Source organism: Haplochromis burtoni, unplaced genomic scaffold, assembly GCF_018398535.1.
Source record: "Haplochromis burtoni strain Fernald_Lab_line unplaced genomic scaffold, NCSU_Asbu1 Contig_300, whole genome shotgun sequence".
NCBI classification, from domain to species: domain Eukaryota; kingdom Metazoa; phylum Chordata; class Actinopteri; order Cichliformes; family Cichlidae; genus Haplochromis; species Haplochromis burtoni.
Window position 1 is genome coordinate 67067 of NW_024582661.1, and position 18072 is coordinate 85138.

The 18072-nt window shown below is 43.6% G+C and overlaps 2 protein-coding genes across 2 annotated transcripts; one reads left to right on the plus strand and one right to left on the minus strand.

Annotated features, from left to right (window-relative positions):
* The first annotated feature begins 359 nt into the window (after positions 1 to 359).
* LOC102300666 (amphoterin-induced protein 1) lies at positions 360 to 5790 on the plus strand. Its single transcript, XM_014339800.2, has 2 exons — positions 360 to 633; positions 989 to 5790. The coding sequence occupies exon 2, from the start codon at positions 1057 to 1059 to the stop codon at positions 2575 to 2577; it is 1521 nt and encodes a 506-aa protein (XP_014195286.1). The 5' UTR covers positions 360 to 633; positions 989 to 1056; the 3' UTR covers positions 2578 to 5790.
* Positions 5791 to 13505: 7715 nt separating this feature from the next.
* Positions 13506 to 17699, minus strand: LOC102301991 (RNA-binding protein 15-like). The gene has a single exon (XM_042228074.1). It carries the CDS (start codon positions 17539 to 17541, stop codon positions 14935 to 14937), a length of 2607 nt encoding a protein of 868 aa, XP_042084008.1. The 5' UTR covers positions 17542 to 17699; the 3' UTR covers positions 13506 to 14934.
* Positions 17700 to 18072: the final 373 nt, after the last annotated feature.

Below are 18072 nucleotides of genomic sequence, written 5' to 3' on the forward strand. Positions count from 1 at the left end.
ACTGAATGAGCCATCAAGTCAGGTTAGGTAAAAGTGAAGGAAAAAACGTACCTATTTATGTTTTTTGCCTGTTAACAAACAAACTAAAACATTCCACTAAAAATGTGTCCAAAGACAAACTTTGGAAGACCTCCAGATAACCTGGAGAACCACTGTTTTAATATCAGAAATGTTGGCTCATTGGAAGCAGAATAAAAATCAGCTTCGATAAAGATGATGAAATGTTGAAGCTTGTGTAGCCGAGCTGTCATCTCACTGCTTTCATGTTGGGTGCTTGTTTTTTGTCGTTTGAATCAGAGACTGGCCATAAGAGACAGAGAGACAGAGAGCAGGAGAGGAAATGTGGCACACACCCACCTCTGCTGTTTGCACCCCTCACATCAGATCAGCTCTCGGATATAGTTGCATTTCCTTTCCTCACCAGCGAGGCTTGCACACAGCCTCTTCCGGTCATTTGGAGCCGGACAGCAGAGTGCGTTCGCCCGTAGCTCAGCGTGTTAAGGTGGATGTCTGTGAGCTCGCGGGTCGCCGACGATAAAGATGATGAAGATGAAGAAGATGCATCTATCCTAATCATCTCCGAGACTGGACTGCTAAGGACTTCTTTCTCTTTAAAAAACGGGAGAAAAAAAGGTAACGCAGAATCGCGTCCGCCCGCTGGGACAAATGTAAATGCTTTGATAACTGATATCAGGGAAACGACTAACACACACACTTAACTTTTAGACTATTCTGTTTATTTTGAATAATTTGACACATTGATTAATCGCCATAGTTTGTTATTTATTCTATGCTACGACACGATATGACACTGCTAACATTTTTGCCGACATTCAACTTTTTAATGATCCAGCTGCGCAAATGCACCACGCCTCTCTGCATTAGAGCGCGGGTTTGCTTTAATGGCATGAGACTCTGCATCATTATCATGTCATATTATGTCCTGACAGCTGATTTATTGATCACGTGGCCCAATGTGTGATTACAGATCCATGATTTTCCACTGTGAAAACTAAGAGAACATCCAGAGTCCCTGCAGTGCGTAGTGCTGGCGCCATGGTGGGCTCCATCGGCTTTTTTTGGCCTGCTGCTGTTGCAGTGTTAAAACGAAGGAGCTGCTTTATTCTGCACTTGACTTTGCTGTTACCCGCAGTGAGAGCCAGTGGGCAGCTAACTGGAAGCCCCCTAGTTTGTCAGAAGACTTGTTTGTGTGCCAGCACCATCATCAGCTGCTCCAAGAAGAATCTAACAAATGTTCCCAACGCTCTTCCATCGTATGCAGCTGTGCTGGACCTCAGCTTCAACTTTATCACCAAGCTCCAAGCTGATTGGACCGGCATCAGACTCGACCAGCTGCAAAGCCTGCTGCTCAGTAATAACAACCTCACCTTTCTCTCCACTGAGGCATTTGTGAATGTGAGAAAGCTTCGCTACCTGGACCTTTCCTTTAACAGCCTCCGCCTGCTGGACGAATACATTTTTGAGCCGCTGGAGAATCTGGAGGTCCTGCTGCTTTATAAAAACCACATCTCTCAGATAGATCGCTCTGCCTTCTCTGGCCTCATCGAGTTGCAGAGGCTCTATCTGAGCCACAACCAGATCACACGCATCCCCGTAGAGCTGTTAAAGGGCCGAGGCAGGCTGGAAAGCCTTAGACTGCTGGATGTTTCCTCCAACCGAATTAAAGCTCTGCCCCTGGATGAGCTTCAGGCTCTGCCTGCCTGGATTAAAAACGGTCTGTACTTCCACAACAACCCTCTAACCTGCAGCTGTGAGCTGTATGAACTGATGGCACACTGGGAACTCAGGGAGCTCAGCCCTTCCACTGACTTCAGGAGCAACCACACATGTGTGACATCAGGCCAGCCGAAGGAAAAAATGGCCATACTAGATCTGACCAGACAGTATCTGAACTGCAGTGAGGTCAAAGGTTTTAAAAAAGAAGGCTATCTGGAGCAATCTTTGGTGTTAGACTGTGACACCAGACAGAAGAACATGGTGAAGAGATGGGTGCTGCCAGGAAACCTGACAGTGTCTCAAAACGAAACCACTTTAATCCATAACGAAAGCAGCCTTAGGATTGGGCCCCTGAAGGTAGAAGACTCAGGGGTCTACACCTGCTATGCCACAAGTGATTCATTCAATGAGACGCTGTATGTAACTGTAGTGGTGTTTAATACCACCATGAGCAAAGGACTGGAGAATCTAAAAACAGCCTACACCACCCTTGTAGCGTGTCTGATCAGTCTCGTCATGATTCTCATCTACCTCTTTTTCACACCGTGTCACTGCGCTTGTTGTCCAGGTCAGAACATGGAGAAAAATGACGGCAAAGACAGCCTCCACTCTTCAACTGTCAGTCTCTCCCAGGCGCACGAGGAGAGATGGCAAGAGAGGGTGGGAGGTGGAGGTTTCCTCTACAGACACGCGGCCTTCCTGGAACCTAAAGAACAGCTGGAGCAAAATGGGAGGCTGAATCCAATAAGTGAGGAAGATGAGGAGTGGCAGGGGGCCAACAGGGGCAGAACAAGGTCTGATGTCAGCTCGGTGTGCTCCAATTCTCCTATGGTCATATGAAATAAGAGCGATGCCGCTGCTTCTTTGTATTCTAAGAATGTGAGCAAAATATCAAAAGTGAGCATCTTCCAAACAAAGCTTTAGTTGACTCGAGACGGTGGTGCCGATCCAGTAACATAAGATTCAAATTGATTTTAATCTTTTGATTAAATCAGTTTTAGGCCTTTCCATTTGTGATGCGTCTTAACAATTCAAATGAATCCTCTGTGAAGGCACAGAGAGCTATATTTCTAAATGCAACACGTGTTCCCTAAAAATGAGAATATATGAACTTTAAATATTGTTTGCATTCTTCAAAATGCTTACCATGTAGACATTAACCACCAAGCAGCGCTTAGTAGACTACTTAAAGGCATTACTGAGAGAAGGTCACCTCAGAGTAGCCAGTAGCCTGCATGTTAAAGATATGGCCTTTCTTGCAATTGGGATGAAGGTGCTGCAAAGGTGAGAAGTTCTGAATTTGTTGAATAACGTAGGAAGAGAGGCTAATTTTTATGCAAAGCTTGCAGAACTCACTCTGTTACTATTATTATGCAATATTTCTGCTATATGTAACATTCCTGTTTGGTTAAACTTCACAGAAAACAGTGCTGTTAATAATTACACTTATGCAACTTTTTCAGTTAAATTTCTTTTTAGATGCAAGTGCAATTTAATGTTTAAACAGCAATATGTGTTTTTTGCAGTGATTTTGGCCTTAAGATGAAGTGCTTTTAAAAGCAGCTCTGATTAAATATCATATGCAGGTATACTTTTATTATCATTTAAAATGAATTCTAATTTCTGACAAATTTAGTTGACTTTCTGTCTCATAAAATATTATTTATATTGCTCCAGTTCACAACAGCTGCTGTCTGAAGACACTACTTAAAAAGAAATCTTTAAAATGAACCAGACTAGCTGTTCATATCCTCCTGAGAACCGGGGAAAAATGAATCTTCCCACTTAACTTTTTGTGATTTCCGCCCTCTTTGGGGCTAAAAGAGGCCACCCAAACACATAAGATATAGATGGATAGACCAGGATGTCCTCTATTTAGTACACCAGGGCTTATTAGCATAGCTCAAATAAGTCAAACAATATCAACCAAAAACAAGAGAGGACATAAATGAATAGGCTGGTTCTCAGGATATAAACACTCAGCAGATATTTTATCAGTATAAACACAATTATTGACTGTTATTTGGCAAATTTATTCTCATCCAGTATACATACATTTCCAGTAAACAGTGCTGTTGTTGAGCGTCAGTAATCTGCAGTAAATATTGATGAACTCTTGATGTCATTGTCTGATTGATTAGCAAATAGCATGCCAATAGCATGAATACAGTCTCATTTAAAAAGAAACTATTCCACCGACTAAGCTTCAGGTATAGTTACTGTTATCTGTGGATTATGCAGAAAAAACAAATCCTGGTTCCTGGTTCATAAAGAATTCATTGCAATAAGCTAAAGTTAAACACACATTCCAGACGACAAAAACAAAATCAGCCAGCTGAATTTAGCTACAAATAAATGTCACCATTTTATTATGTTCTATATGAGCGAGTTATTAGATGTAAACATTACAGTCAAACTGCTCGATTTTAGAGGTTGGGTTCAATTTAAATTACCAAAGATTACAGAATAATTTGAGTAAAAAAAAAACAGTATAAATAGTATTGTTTTGTGAGTTTGGATGGATGAATCTTAGAAATGTATGGAAGCTGCTCTAGATGGAAAACCTGAAACTGATTGATAATGCTAACAAACATAACAATAAGTTTCCAGTTGAGCAAGTTTATTTGCATATGTTGTTATCACACTGCGACAAAATATCGAGTTCAGTGTCAGGTTTCAGAATGGCAACATGAACGCACGTACTTCCATACTGAAGAGTAAATAGCAGCCTGGAAGAGCCTGAGAGCGAGTACCATCCACTGAATGCTTCTGGGCATTAGTGCCCAACCCTAAGCAAATCAGCCGATGCCAGCCACAAGCCAGAATTCTCATAAACACTGTCAGAAATAGCAGCTGCAGCCAACACTCGGGCCCCTGTGGCTGGCTGACAGCTGAAATATAAATGTAGATGTAGCAGTTTTTCAAACAGATGTCCAACAGAATCCTCTTAAAAGGACTAGAAGCTCATATTTTACCCTGGCTGGTGCAACCACAAAAGCTGTGTTACACTGTGCAGAAAGGGGTGTGGATGAAAATCAATGAAGACCAAAAGATGACTCAAATAAATGCAACTTATAATAATAAAAAACAATAATAATACATTCAGGCTGTTCATTTCAGGTCAAAATGTTAGCAGTAGAGCATCGTAATTGCTACACAATCTCTGGATAGTCAAAGTTGCGTTATAAAGGGTATGTATGTTAATGTTGAGGGTACAGTGATGTTTATGCACTTCTCATGGTGCTTTTTCAATATAACCTCGGTGTAATCACGATAAATGTGTCTGTGGGAGTTTAAGCTCATGATATCGTCAGAATCTAGCATGTCTGTTAAATATTATAATGTAGCAACACAACCGGAGGAACTTTTCAGTCTGTCAGAGGAGGCACATATGTACTATGTCATCATGTTGGACATTATAATAACCAAAGACGGAGCTACGTGTGACAAATCATTACCTACATGTTCAGTGTTTACAGTCAGTATATTGTCAGTGTGCTGAGTTCACCTGCTGTATTTTAATATATGCAATCCTGAATAACGACTTATTGCATTTCATTGTTTGCTCTGTGTATCTTGTTTATTGCTGTACTCCTCATGTAGTTCACAAACAACAAAAATAAACATGATGTAAAAAGAGACGTGTGCAGTATGTCCTGTGACATATGTGCAGCTGCAGAACTTTCACTGTCATGTGCAGCCAACAGCTTGTTAGCTCAGCTTCACACAAACAGTGGAAATACAGAAACAAGGTAAAATCACTGGCGTGGCTCTGTCCCAGGCTTAGAGAATCCGGCTAACTTATTAATTGTGACTTTGCAACTTCTTTAACATGCATAAAAAATAAAGACTTGAAATGTTGTAATGTCCTAGTGCAAAGGCACCTTTCATTTTTGCTCTGCAGTTTTTGTTTGTGTTAAAGATGCTTTAAAGGCAGATTTTAACATGTTTGGACACAATCCGACCAGTTGTGCTGTTCTGCAAAGCTAAGTAGCAGGTAACTGAATCCTTAAAGATATGCACACTAGAATAAGGGGCAACACAGCAACAAAATTATTACTTATTAAAAATTTAAAATATTAAACTCAGAGGGAAATTCCTTCTCCAAGTCCACAAAACACATGTAGACTGGTTGAGCAATGCGGGTAAAGAGCTGGTCCAGTCTTCCGCGACCAGGACAAAAGCCGCATTGTTCCTCCTGTAGCTGAGTTTCGACTAACTGTCAGACTCTCCTTTCCAGCACCCTCGCATAGACTTTCCTGGGGAGGCTGAGGAGTGTGATTCCCCATAGTTGGAACACACCCTCCGGTCCTCCTCCTTAAAGATGGGAACCACATCCCGAGTCTGCCAACATAAAAGTACTGCCCATGATCTCCATGCAACATCGTAGAGGCAAGACAGTCCTACAACATCCAGAGCCTTTAGGAACTCAGTGTGAACCTCATCCACTCCAGGGGCTCTGCCACCAAGGAGCTGTTTAACTGACTCAGTGATCTCACGCCCAGTGATGGACAAGTCATCCCCCTCGTCTCCAGACTCTGCTTCCTCTAGGGAAGATGTATCAGTAGGATTAAGGAGATCCCTTCCACTGCCTGACAAAATCCTCAGTTGAAGTCAGCACTGCATACAGTGCAGGTAGAGGACCACTTTCCCCTCCTGAGTTGCCTGGCGGTTTGCCAGAATCTCTACGAGGCAGTCCAAAAGTCTTTTTCTGTGGCCTCTCTGAACTCCTCCCACGCCCGAGCTTTTGCTTCAGCCACTGCCCGAGCCGTGTTTCATTTGGCCTGTCTGTACCTATCAGCTGCCTCTGAAGCCCAGTAGGACTCCTTTCACCACCGGTGTCCACCATCTCAATCGAGGGTTCCCGCCATGACAGGCACCAACCAGCTCAGTGCAGCATGTCTGTCCAGCATCCTACCCGGCCACCTGATCCAACTCACCGCCAGGTGAGGCGGTGGTCAGTTGACAGCTCAGCCCCTCTCTTCACCCAAGTGTCCAGAATATACAGCTGTAGATTCAGAAGGCCAGATACGCTAAACTATTGTTTGGCTTATAAGCGCAGAGAACAGTCAGGACCCATTCCCTGAACTGCAGGATCAGGGAACAAACCCTCTCATCCACTGGGAAAAATCCAACATACAGGCAGCAGGGAAGGCAGGGATACTAAGATACCCACCCCAGCCCGCCGCCTCTCACCACAGGCAACACCAGACTGAGACAGATTCCAACTCCTCTCCAGGAGACTGGTTTCAGAGGCCAAGTCGTGTGTTGAGGAGAGCCCGACTATATCTAGCTGGTACCTCTCATCCTCACGATTAGCTCATGCTCCTTCTCCACCAGAGAGGTGGTGTTCCATGTCTCAGTCAATAGCCAAGAAATTATGCTTTACTTAAATTTACTTACAGTCTAATTATTTATTTGTTTGCTGTAAAAACCTGACTTGTTACATCCTTATTCTAGTGTCCCTACCTTTAGGAATTTGAAGATAAATATATTTAGATTGTCGTTTCGAATAAAATATATTAAAATCTATTTAATTGTTGGGAAATGATGCCCTTAGTTGTGGACCATAATTTAAAGTGTTTCTATCTTTACTACTCAGGGCCACTGACTCTCTTATCAAGAAAGAGAGTCTTAATCAGAGAGTATTCCAATTCAAAATGTAAAACTGTTCCTTTAACTTTGGCTCTGACTGATCAGACTTGGCCTGACTGTTGTGTCCTACTAGGCAAAGATTAATTTTCACTTGCTGTCTTAGTTAGTCTGCAGGAAATCCTCTGGATCTAAATTACATTATTGACCCAACCTTGTTCACTTGAGAGTGAAATAGGAGACCACATGGACTGCTGTGGTGGAAGCTGGGAGTCGTATTTGTTGCATCTGTGCCTGAAACATGCCACATTTGAAGTTGCTGGATTTTCAACCTTATTTGGATTGTTGACCACAGTATGTCCCAGAGGAGAGTGAACTCGCTGTGCTGTATTCAGTTTCCTCTGCCTATCACAGTCCAAGACAGAGCTGCATTATATCAGCTTCTGACAACCTAGTGTTTCCATCTTATTACTGTAAACTTGCAATTTACACACATAAAACACATCTAATTTTATGTGGAACATAATATATGACACTTGTTCATGTGACCGTCTGGCATGTGTGTGAAGAGGGTGCACTGTGACACCTCACTGGCTGCCCTGCAACTCATCTCCTGGATAAATGATTGAAGAGGTCTGCGGGGATGTTCGTGCTCCCTGTCTCAGCAGGCGCTTTCTCATATTACCACGCTTACTCACAATACACCCAACACTACCCAGGTGTGTGTGAGACTAGGCTTAAAGATCTGAAAAACGCTGGACAAAAACACAACACTGAATCAGGATCTGCAAAGTATTTAATTCATAAAAAGCCCAAAGGAGACAGAAGGGGGCTGACAGTGGCTGATCTGTGTGATGATGCAAGCGTTTAAATGGGAAAGAGCTACATGATATGCCAGATTATTATTAGAACAAACGCAGCTGTCTGAAGAAAATATCAGATCGCTGAACATCACACACACAGATGGCAGTGACTGTGGGCCTGCTGACAATGAATGAATGGCGTCTTTGCTCGGTGGCTTAAAGGCTGAATTCTAAGTGAGATGACTCATCCTCTCCTCAGGCCCCTCCCAGGAGAATCACATGAATGGGGAAGCGACTGAAGCAGCAGTTGAGCGAGTCTACTGCCATCTAGCGGCCACCAATTCCCTGACATGGAAGGATTCATTCTTCCCTCTGCAAAAATATTCTTGGACACTTCTCAGATCATTTTTTCATGCTTGCATGGAGTATGTAGGATTTGCCCTGACGTTGTATAGATGAAATGTTTTTTTTGGTGGTCTCAAAAGCAGAGGATGGAGGCTGGTGGAAGAACAGATCAGTCACTGTTGTCTTTCATTATTTGTTAATCTTATATTGGTGTTCCCAATGTTTCAGTTTTTCACTCCATCGGGACAGAGCGGAGCCCGTCGTGCTCAACAATCATGGCCGATGCACTCTAAAGACGACTACACGGCAGGAGAAATGTTCTCCTCTTGCAGCAGCTGCCAGATCGAAGCAATTGGAGCAACTTTTCACTTCAGTTGCACAAACATCTGGGAGCACACTCATAAACATTTTCTCCAGAATATCTCCGGCCTCATAGCTTAACCTAAAAAGGAATAACACGCTGGGAGTGATTTATAAAAGTGCAGGAGAAATATAAACTCTGAGCTCGATGAGATGAAGAACACAACGCAGCTCCGGTGGTGAAACTGCACAGTTAGGTTCAATAAGTATTTGATGATGACACACTTTGCCTCTGTGCACCAACACAGAGGACACCAAATACATTTTTCAGAAAAGTATTGACATAACTGTTCATTTTACAACCATTTACCCCATTTTTAGAGGCTCCTGTCAACATGTTTAATCTTCCAAAAGCTTATAGATCCAACTGTAAGCCACACCTGTTCTCAGGTGTCCTCACTTTCACTACATCCTGATTTAGTTTCTCTTATCTACTCTCTGTAAAAGTCCCTCTGAAGTGAAGAATACTGTTGCTGCCTTTATCTGGCAAACGCAACGTTAGTTGTGCAATCATAAAGATGAAAGTGACCGTCTCCTATTTGTGTCAGAATGAACGTGTTCATCCTGCACACGGGAGACTGGATGTTACTTATGAGAAAATAGCTGAACTTTCCCCCCATATAAGCTACAAAGCCTCTGTTTAATATCGCTCCGCTCAAGGCTCAATGTTCATCATTCAAACAAATACAAAATAAACACAGACAATCAGAAACGTTTAAAGAACAGCTGCCTTTATTCAAGCACAAAATCAGCTGATGTTCACATTATTATGAGAAACAATAAAAAACTTTAATTAAGATTTGAATTTAATTAAGTTGTACTCACAGAGCCAGCGTCCCACAGTGTGAAGCGGGCTTTTTTTTTGCGTTCAGAGGGCAAACCACTGAGGATGTTTTCATTCTTCTTTGCTTCTGTGTCGAGGGAATGACCTGAAACACTCAACATTTTGATTAGAAGCATCTTTAAAACATGTTCAAAACAAAAAGAACTGGATTTTCACAAAACAGGCCTAAAACTCAGTGAAACAGCAGAAACGTTTCCAGGTGTGCAGGTTTAGATTCAGAGCTGGAGGCGATGTAATAATACTCACACCAGTTGATATTTCTAATGATCACAAATGATGGCAAATTCCTTTGAAGTTAAAAGGCATGGTCCTGGGATACACTCACTCATTAATCATAGAAAGGTTTTTGTTTTTCCACTTGATTTCAAACTGTTTCACTGAGTTTGCTCATTTTAATTTTATTTTGAAATGCTTACTTTTTTATTATTAATATGTGGAGGGTATTTATAAGACGGAAAAAAACCCAAATATTTTATCAACAGCTGACTCACAGTCACTCATGTGAACGTCCCAAGTTTAATAAACATGCATAAACTGTCTCCTCGGCCATTTCCCCCTTTGTTTTCATTTATATGTGACTTTTTAAATGGTTCAGTTCATTCTTGTTGTGGTTTCCACACCTAATTTTAGTTCACTATAACAACATCAAGCTTCAGTCACCTTTATCCCTGCAGAAATCCAAGCGCCTGCACCTCCTCTGATTTAGCAAGCAATCCCGTTGGCCTGAACCTTTGCACCGACTAAACCTGAAGCTGTAAAACAAAATTTGCACGCCTCATGTACCGCGGCGAGCAGCGCAGAATACAGTAAACTAAACAGACTGCCATCATAACGAGTAAGAACTGAGGCTGTTGTGACTGACAGCACCTGCTGATGACTGATTGTACTGCAGGGCATCTATATCCATGATACACAGCACTATTTTCACTGGGCAATACTGCAAGTTTAGTACAAGCACAGCATTGTTAATACCAATACGTTTATCTTATAAAGGCAGCTTATGTAGAGAAGAGCAATGTGCAATGATTTATGAGATGAATCATCATCAGTTTGCAAAATCTGGATAAATTTTACTGACCAACTAATCACTGTGATTTTTACTTTCCACAATAATTAGTTAATAATACAAATTTAAGACACATTTCAGCTTTTCATGTATTTTAAAACTGGAAAATGTTTAAGAAATGTTTCTAGTGTATGTCTGAGTTATAGTTTTTCATTTTCAGAACAAATATTTAGTAAAAGCTCAGAGGGTTCATTCTGAACTCGGATGATGGAAAAAGTACTGATCCTAGTATTCCAGTATCCATCCGATACCATCACTGGTATCAATACTATCATTATCTGGATCAGCCGCAGGCCTCTAACATTGACATCTTTCTCTCAGAGCAGGTAAGAGCACTTACAAATTATAATGGTCTTGAGATCTACTTTTCCCCATTTTTGTAATGTTTAGTTTACCGTGTATTTGTATTATATATACACATATATTCAGTTATTACAGTTTTGGATTTTTTTTACCTTCTATTTTTATTTTACTTTAACTTTACTTTCCAGAGTACGTTTGTTCATTTTAGAGCATTCACCAGAGACAAGATTTCAGATTATCAGTGTCGATGCTACAATATAAACACTGAACTTTTGAAAGCAGTCGACTCACAGTCCTGTAGGCTTCCAAAGCCTCGTCAGGCAGGTTGTGCTAACAATTTTTACCAAATTCTAAAACTTTTTTTTTAATTTTAGTTTTCAAAGTACACAAAATTGTTTCTTTTTCAAAAGTCTTTTTTTTTTTTTTTTTATACCTATTTTAGTTTTTAGTGAACTATAATAATCTTGCCTGCATTACATTATCCTTCTGTGTCACTCAGACTTTCAGGCCTGCTGAAGCATTGTTCTTTAGTGCACCTGAACCATTTCCATTTTCCTGGCTGTTCCCATTTACTCTGTTATTTTATTTATTTATTTTACATCTATGAGTTTCACTCCTGCACATATATTTGACTTACTTTGAAAAATCAAGGTTTCAATTAAAGGCAACTACAGCACCGTCTCACTGAGATTAAACTTTACTCACATGTTAATGCACGCAAAGAGAGCTTAATTTTAAGTACCTTTTGAAATGAAATGAAATCTTTTGCTAGGTTACAGCAGTTTATGGGATGTAAAACCGCAATTTGGTGAGACAACAGGAAAGAAACGTTCACCGACTGTCACTGACAGAAACTGTGACAATGTTAGCTCAACACTAATCTCTGGCTTTTATGCTTTTAACAAAATCAGAATTATTGTAATTTTACTGCATGTTAACTGATTTTTTTTTTGCTATTTTTTTTCTCACCCCTGCACTTACCAGCTTTTACTTAAGCAACAGTGTGCCTGTGGTGCTCTTTGACATTACAATACGTACCCGCTCGTGTCGTTGTGGCCATCAGTATACGTTACCTGAGGGGTGGGAGCAGCCAGGAGGCGTAAAGCTGTTACGCTTCACGCCACCCCCTCCAGGGGACACCTTGAGCTGGAGCACCGTGCAGATACTTGGAGCTGAAGGGTAGCCGTCCCTTTTGTTTGAAGAACAACCAGGAAACTACGATGGGAGTCATCCTCTCGTCTCTGTGCTTTCATATGCAGTCTGGCACACAATCTTTTTAAAAGTGCATAAATCATCAGATCAACAAACCAACTAAAAGATTAGGATTCCCTGCTCAGGCCTCAACCGGGGCGATCTCTCGTCTCCACTGCGCTTCCTTTCCGATATTTGGCAGACGCCGTCTCACCGCCTCGACCTCCTCTCCGACAGGCTGAGGCGGCAGGTCTGGCCCTAGCACGGAGATCTTCTTCTTTAAAACTCCGATGCAAGAACAATAAGCAACTACACAAACACTGCTCCTGCTGCAGACGCTGAACAAACACACTGTGCACCAGTGCGCTGCTGGAACCAGATGAGGGGAGGAAGAAAAAGCTCCCGCTGAGACGAGCCCTGTTGAGAAACAGCTCTCAGATGAGCAGGTTCTGTGTCACACCTCCGCACGCACAAAGGCGACCGAGGAATAAGCCACAGGTCTGAGGAGGCACAGGGACTCTACATTTTCCTTTCCCAAACAGGCTGCACAAAGTATTCTAGCACCGCCAAATTTCAATCTCAATGAAGGTCATATGGAAAAGCTCTTCACAAGAGAGGTCACCGAACACATGTCGAGCATCACGAAAACACAGAACTGAGAGGCTTTCCCTCGATTCTCACACTTCCTCTCACGTCTGCCGGGAAGCCTCCTGCTGTCAAAGTGAAAGCCTTTTTTCCCCTTTTCTCTCTCTCTTTTTTTTTTAAAGACTTTCACAGAAAATTCCAAGAACAGAAAAAGGTCACAAAAGTTGTCTTCCGAGGCACTCGTGTTTCCCACGAAAGAGTAAATTTATTAAGACAAGATGTATGAAGTGCATGTTGCACTTTGCGTGTTTTTGCTGACAGGTATACTTCTTAGGCCCATGAGCATTGATGATCTCCATTTCTCTCTCTCTTCAGATATCCTGAGTATACAGCACAAATCACTCTTTATCCATTTGAAACACAGTACTCAAATCAAAGCATGAAAAACAATCATTATGAGTCCCTTTTTGAAGGCGGCAAGTATGGCCAGTTGAACATGGCCTCCGTTCCTCGTGTGTGTGGAAACGTACACCAAAGTCCTCTGATCGAACTGCAACATTTTCTTTTTTGGAAACTCACAATCAGGCAAAGAAGAAAAAAAAAAAAAAAAAAAGACCTTCAGCGAAAATACCCTGTTCAGTTTAGGAAGCGTTACATCATTCTTTTTTTTTTTTAAAACAAAACAAAACAAAAACAATATGCTTTCTTAGGGTAGTAATTGTAATCAGTGAGTTAAAACATGACAAACTGAGTGAGGTATCTGATCAAACAATAAATGCTCAACCAAACTGTGGATAAAAAAAAAACAAACAAACCACACAACGGAGAAGGGAAGGACACAAAAAGCAACCCCATACTTCAAAATAAGAGCCCGACAACACACACTAGCCTTGTAAAATTTGCATTGAGACTGCGGGGGAGTTGATTTAGCTCGTTACTAAAATATTAAAAGATAACGATAAGCAAAAAATTTCAAACACACACGAAAAAAATCTAGTCCTCGGGTTTTGGACTTTTGGTCAATCAGGGAGCATTTTTCACAATTTCAGATGGATAATAATAATAATTTAAAGATCAATCAGTAGTTGGATCCTGATACGCCTTTGAGAAATGAAAGCTCGCAGAGCTTGCTGCTTGTGTCCATCCCCTCACAAACGGCTGCTGCTGGTACAAGTGCTTGGTGAAAATTGTGAAAGCACCGATGACAAACCTCCACTTAGTCATAAAGTAACATGACTCAGAAACATGGCGCGCGCACACACACACACACACACACACAACACACACACACACACACACACACACACACACACACACACACACACACACACACGCAAATACACATACACACACAAAAGCACTGGTAATGTAAATTATACTTGAAACTCCTGATGCTCTCGTGTACCTTAACTTTACACATGAATATCCAGAAGGAGTGATGGAGTGATTTGGTCTGTTTAACTGCTCTTTCTGCTATAATTTGACATCTTAAAGATCATTTACTGAAAGTTGGAATTTGGAAGTCTTCAAAAAAATGTTTTACTTGGTCACAAAAACAAGAAAAAAAAGAAAAAGAAAACCAAACACATACGAACATCTGGTGTAGGTCAATTACTGGCCAACGGATAATGCTTTAAAGCAAATGGACTTCCTTAATCAGGAGAAGAAAAGAAAAAAAAGAAAACAGTGTACATAAGTTTGATTTCAAATACCAAAAATGAGGCTAAATGCTCTCTTCTGGATCTTCAGCTCATTGTTGTAGGCAGGAGTTGTGTGAAAAGCACATAAAGGACCTGTTCTTTTTAAACGATAAGGCAACACACACAGTACTGATTCACAGACCTGTAGTTCACTCTGGACTCACCTTAGGATAGTACCCTTCAGGTAATGTGCATTTAATCTAAATATCTAAATAGTAGAAGGGAAAATTCACCTGATTTAACAATCAAATTCATCAACTTATAAAAATGTACATAATTCAGTTTGACTTTAATTTTATAAACTTTCACCAGGATGAAATAGAAGCAGGTAAGAGAGCTTAAAATCTGCATCCTGCTGTTTGTCTCCTGCACTGCTTTAATACCACTTCTTCTCCCTGTGTTTACATCTCACAGTTTAACAGTTTTGAGTCTGACATGAAACATGTTGTTGTTGGGGTTTTTTTGGGGGGGGGGGGTTTTCAATGATGCTCCTCTGATAATAACCATTACCAAGTAGTCATCCTCTGATTTGGCAAAGGCTTTGGCAGAGGCATCCAAGAACTGCTGGGAAAACTCACATGGGGGAAAAGCGTGTAGTACTCCTCCGTGGTCCTTGTCACGGCCGCCCCCAGCGGGGAGGCTGATGATACCTGCCGCCTCTTTCTGCTTCAGGTAGGACACCAGGTTCTTCAGGGGTCTCTCGGTGGAGTTGACGGCGTCCTGGGCACCGCTGTCGTCGGATGTCCAAGGCAAAGCGAGGAGGATGGCGTGTCCGCTGGAGCCGGCGGCCTTGATGCGACGGGAGACCTCGTCCAACTTCGGCTGGTCCAGGCGCAGGCGCTGGCTGATCTTCAGTTGGGAAACTTGGCCCCCTTTAGAGCCGCCCACAAGCAGACTGGCAGCCACCTTCATGTCCCCTTCCAGCAGGTGCAGTGAGGTGGGGAAGCTGCTATTCTTCAGCAGGAGGACGCCCTGCCAGACCTGACTCAGCTTCTGTTTTTCAGCATCTGGGTCAGGCTGCTGACCGGGTTTGGAGGAGTTTGTAGAGGAGGAAAGATGTTCTGAGCGGTCCTCCTTCTTCGCTGGGCTCTTGGAGGAGTCACTGACTTTGTGTTTGCGCCCCTTTTCGGAGCCGGAGCGTGGCTCTGATGGGCTGCGTGTTCTCCTTTTTTTGTCCACAAACCCAGCGTCCAGGCTGTTCTTCCTGTCTTTGACTGGGGAGGTTCTGCCAGAGCGAGGCAAGCGTTCGGGGTCACTGTAGCGCCCCCCATCTCGGCTGCTCCCTCCCGGGCTGCGGTCCAGAGAGCTGCCATGACGCCGCAGACCAAAGTTACTGCCGTCAGGAGAGTGCTCCAGCCGCCAACCCTCATCTAAAGGTCTCTTTGTGCGGGCCAAATCTCTGCTTTGCAACTCCCGCTCCCGTTCTAGTGACCAGCGCCTGTCCAGACGGTCTGCCGGGTCAAAACCTCGCATCCTCTCATGTGCACCGAGGCCAGAATATTCAGCAGGGTAGAGATCCCGGTCTCTGAAGCGAGCAGGAAGTGGAGGGGACCGCTCTCTCGCTCTCACTGGATCAGAAAGGCGGTGTGAATATGGCTCGGTGGCTAATTCATAGTGTGGCAGGGGGAGAGGAAGCTGCGTATACTGCTGCTGGTAGCGAGTCTCTGCTTCTGCAAAGTCCACTCTGAGTCTCCTGTCGGGGCCACCGAGAGGGAAGCCACGCATGTGAGTATACCCAGCCTGAGCAGCATCCAGGCTCTCATACTGGATATAAGCCCACGCATCACCTTTCCTGTAGTCTATAGTCCTGATGGTCCCGAAGCGGTCAAACTCTTTGGCAAGTGCAGCAAGTGGAACCCAAGGCCCGAGCCCCCCCACCCACAGCCTGGTCGAGGGCGTAGGTTTCCCATATCCTATTTTAATCGGGCTGTGGCCCAGGATTTTCCCAGCCATGGCCACTTTGGCCCGATGAGCCATGTCAAGGTTCTCAAACTTGATGAATCCATAGGTGTTGCTCTGGCCTCTCACTGTGCGCTTAATGTCCACCTCTGTAATCACTCCAAACCTGTCAAACGCCCTTCTCAGGTCACTCTCCGTCACAGTCACGTCCAAATTGCCCAAAAACAAAGTCCTGTTTGCCCTCTGGTCGTCCTCGGGGCTCAACATGTCCTCATCGCGGAAACACTCGGGAATGTAAGGCGGTCTGTTTCTGCCTTCATACACGGGAAAATCTCTGTCTCTGTCCACGTCTCTGAGGTGAGGAGGCGGCAGAGGGGGAGGGGGCAGACGGCCCAGAGCCAGCTGCTGTAGCCGGTAGTCTCTGAACCCCATGCCTGAGGGAGACAGAGCTTTCTGAGCGTGTAGGGGTCTGTGTCCCGCGGGGAAGCCGTCTTTAGCAACAGGGGAGCGGCTCCTCCGTCTGCTCATGTAGACTGTCTCTATTTTCAGCGGCCGATCGTACAGCACCAGCTTCCCGCGGGCGTGTTTGGCAGCCCGGGCGTCATCGGGTCGCCTGAAGTTCACAAACGCGACCCTCTCGTCGTTTTCTCGGGTCATTTTAACGCTCACGTCCCCAAACTTCCTGAACTCGTGGAACAGGCCGTCCTCTATTTCCTCGTCGTTGAGCTGGGAGCCCAGCTCGCTGATTTTCAAAGTCTTGTACTCACTTCCTGGGTTTGACGGAGGCCTTAGGTCGCTGCGTGAACCCGGCCTGGAGGATTCCGCGGCGAGGTCAGCGCCACCGTGCGGCTTGTTCCCGGAAACAACTCCGTAGTCGTAGCCGCTGCTAGTCCGACTGGATGTGCTGTGTCCGTCCGAATCCCTCAGGTCTCTTTTGTCGTTGTGTAAGCTCCTCCTGGATGAAGAGCCGCTGTAAGCAGAGCCGTTACCCGTGTTGCCGCTAACCGCCGACAGGGCTCCGCTCTTCTTGCTGCTCAGGTGGCTTCCTCCTCGGTCTCTGCTATCATCCAGCGCCCGGGAGCGCTTCTTCATCGGCGATTGCTCTTTCCCCTTCATTTCTAAAAGCCTGATCCGCTTTAATGAACTCTACTACTGAAATCGAGCTGAACTTAAAGCGCTTCCCACTGCACTCTCAGGCGAGCAACGTAAGCGCCATGTTGGATTACTTGCACTACTGTACAGGAAGTCCCGCCTACCTTCCTGTAAAACAAGCCGATTGGCGCCGTGGCTTGTCAATCCATAAAAAAGGAAACTAGCTCACCTATTATAAAAGAGGGTGCGGCTGTGTTGCTGAGGTCAAAGTACAGTCCTGCAGGCAGAAGCTTATTTTAAAACAGGTTGTGGCATTATGGTTGAAGCACTGCATAAACAGAAGAGGCCCAAAGCAAGAGAACACTTGGCTTTGAGATTACTATAACTTTAATTTTCTTATTGAAATATAAAATAATAATCTAATATTTTTTTTTTATATATTTTGAAGATTTAGTTTAAAAGTGGCGTAATGCCTGCACAGGAAGGCTGCAGGTGCCCTTGAAGTAAGTACACTGATTTTGTGATAATACCAGACAGGAAAACAGTTGCGGTGGG

Bases quoted from the DNA above. Each gene is read 5' to 3' on its own strand.
- LOC102300666 (XM_014339800.2), top strand. From the start codon at position 1,057: ATGGTGGGCTCCATCGGCTTTTTTTGGCCTGCTGCTGTTGCAGTGTTA.
- LOC102301991 (XM_042228074.1), bottom strand. From the start codon at position 17,541: ATGAAGGGGAAAGAGCAATCGCCGATGAAGAAGCGCTCCCGGGCGCTG.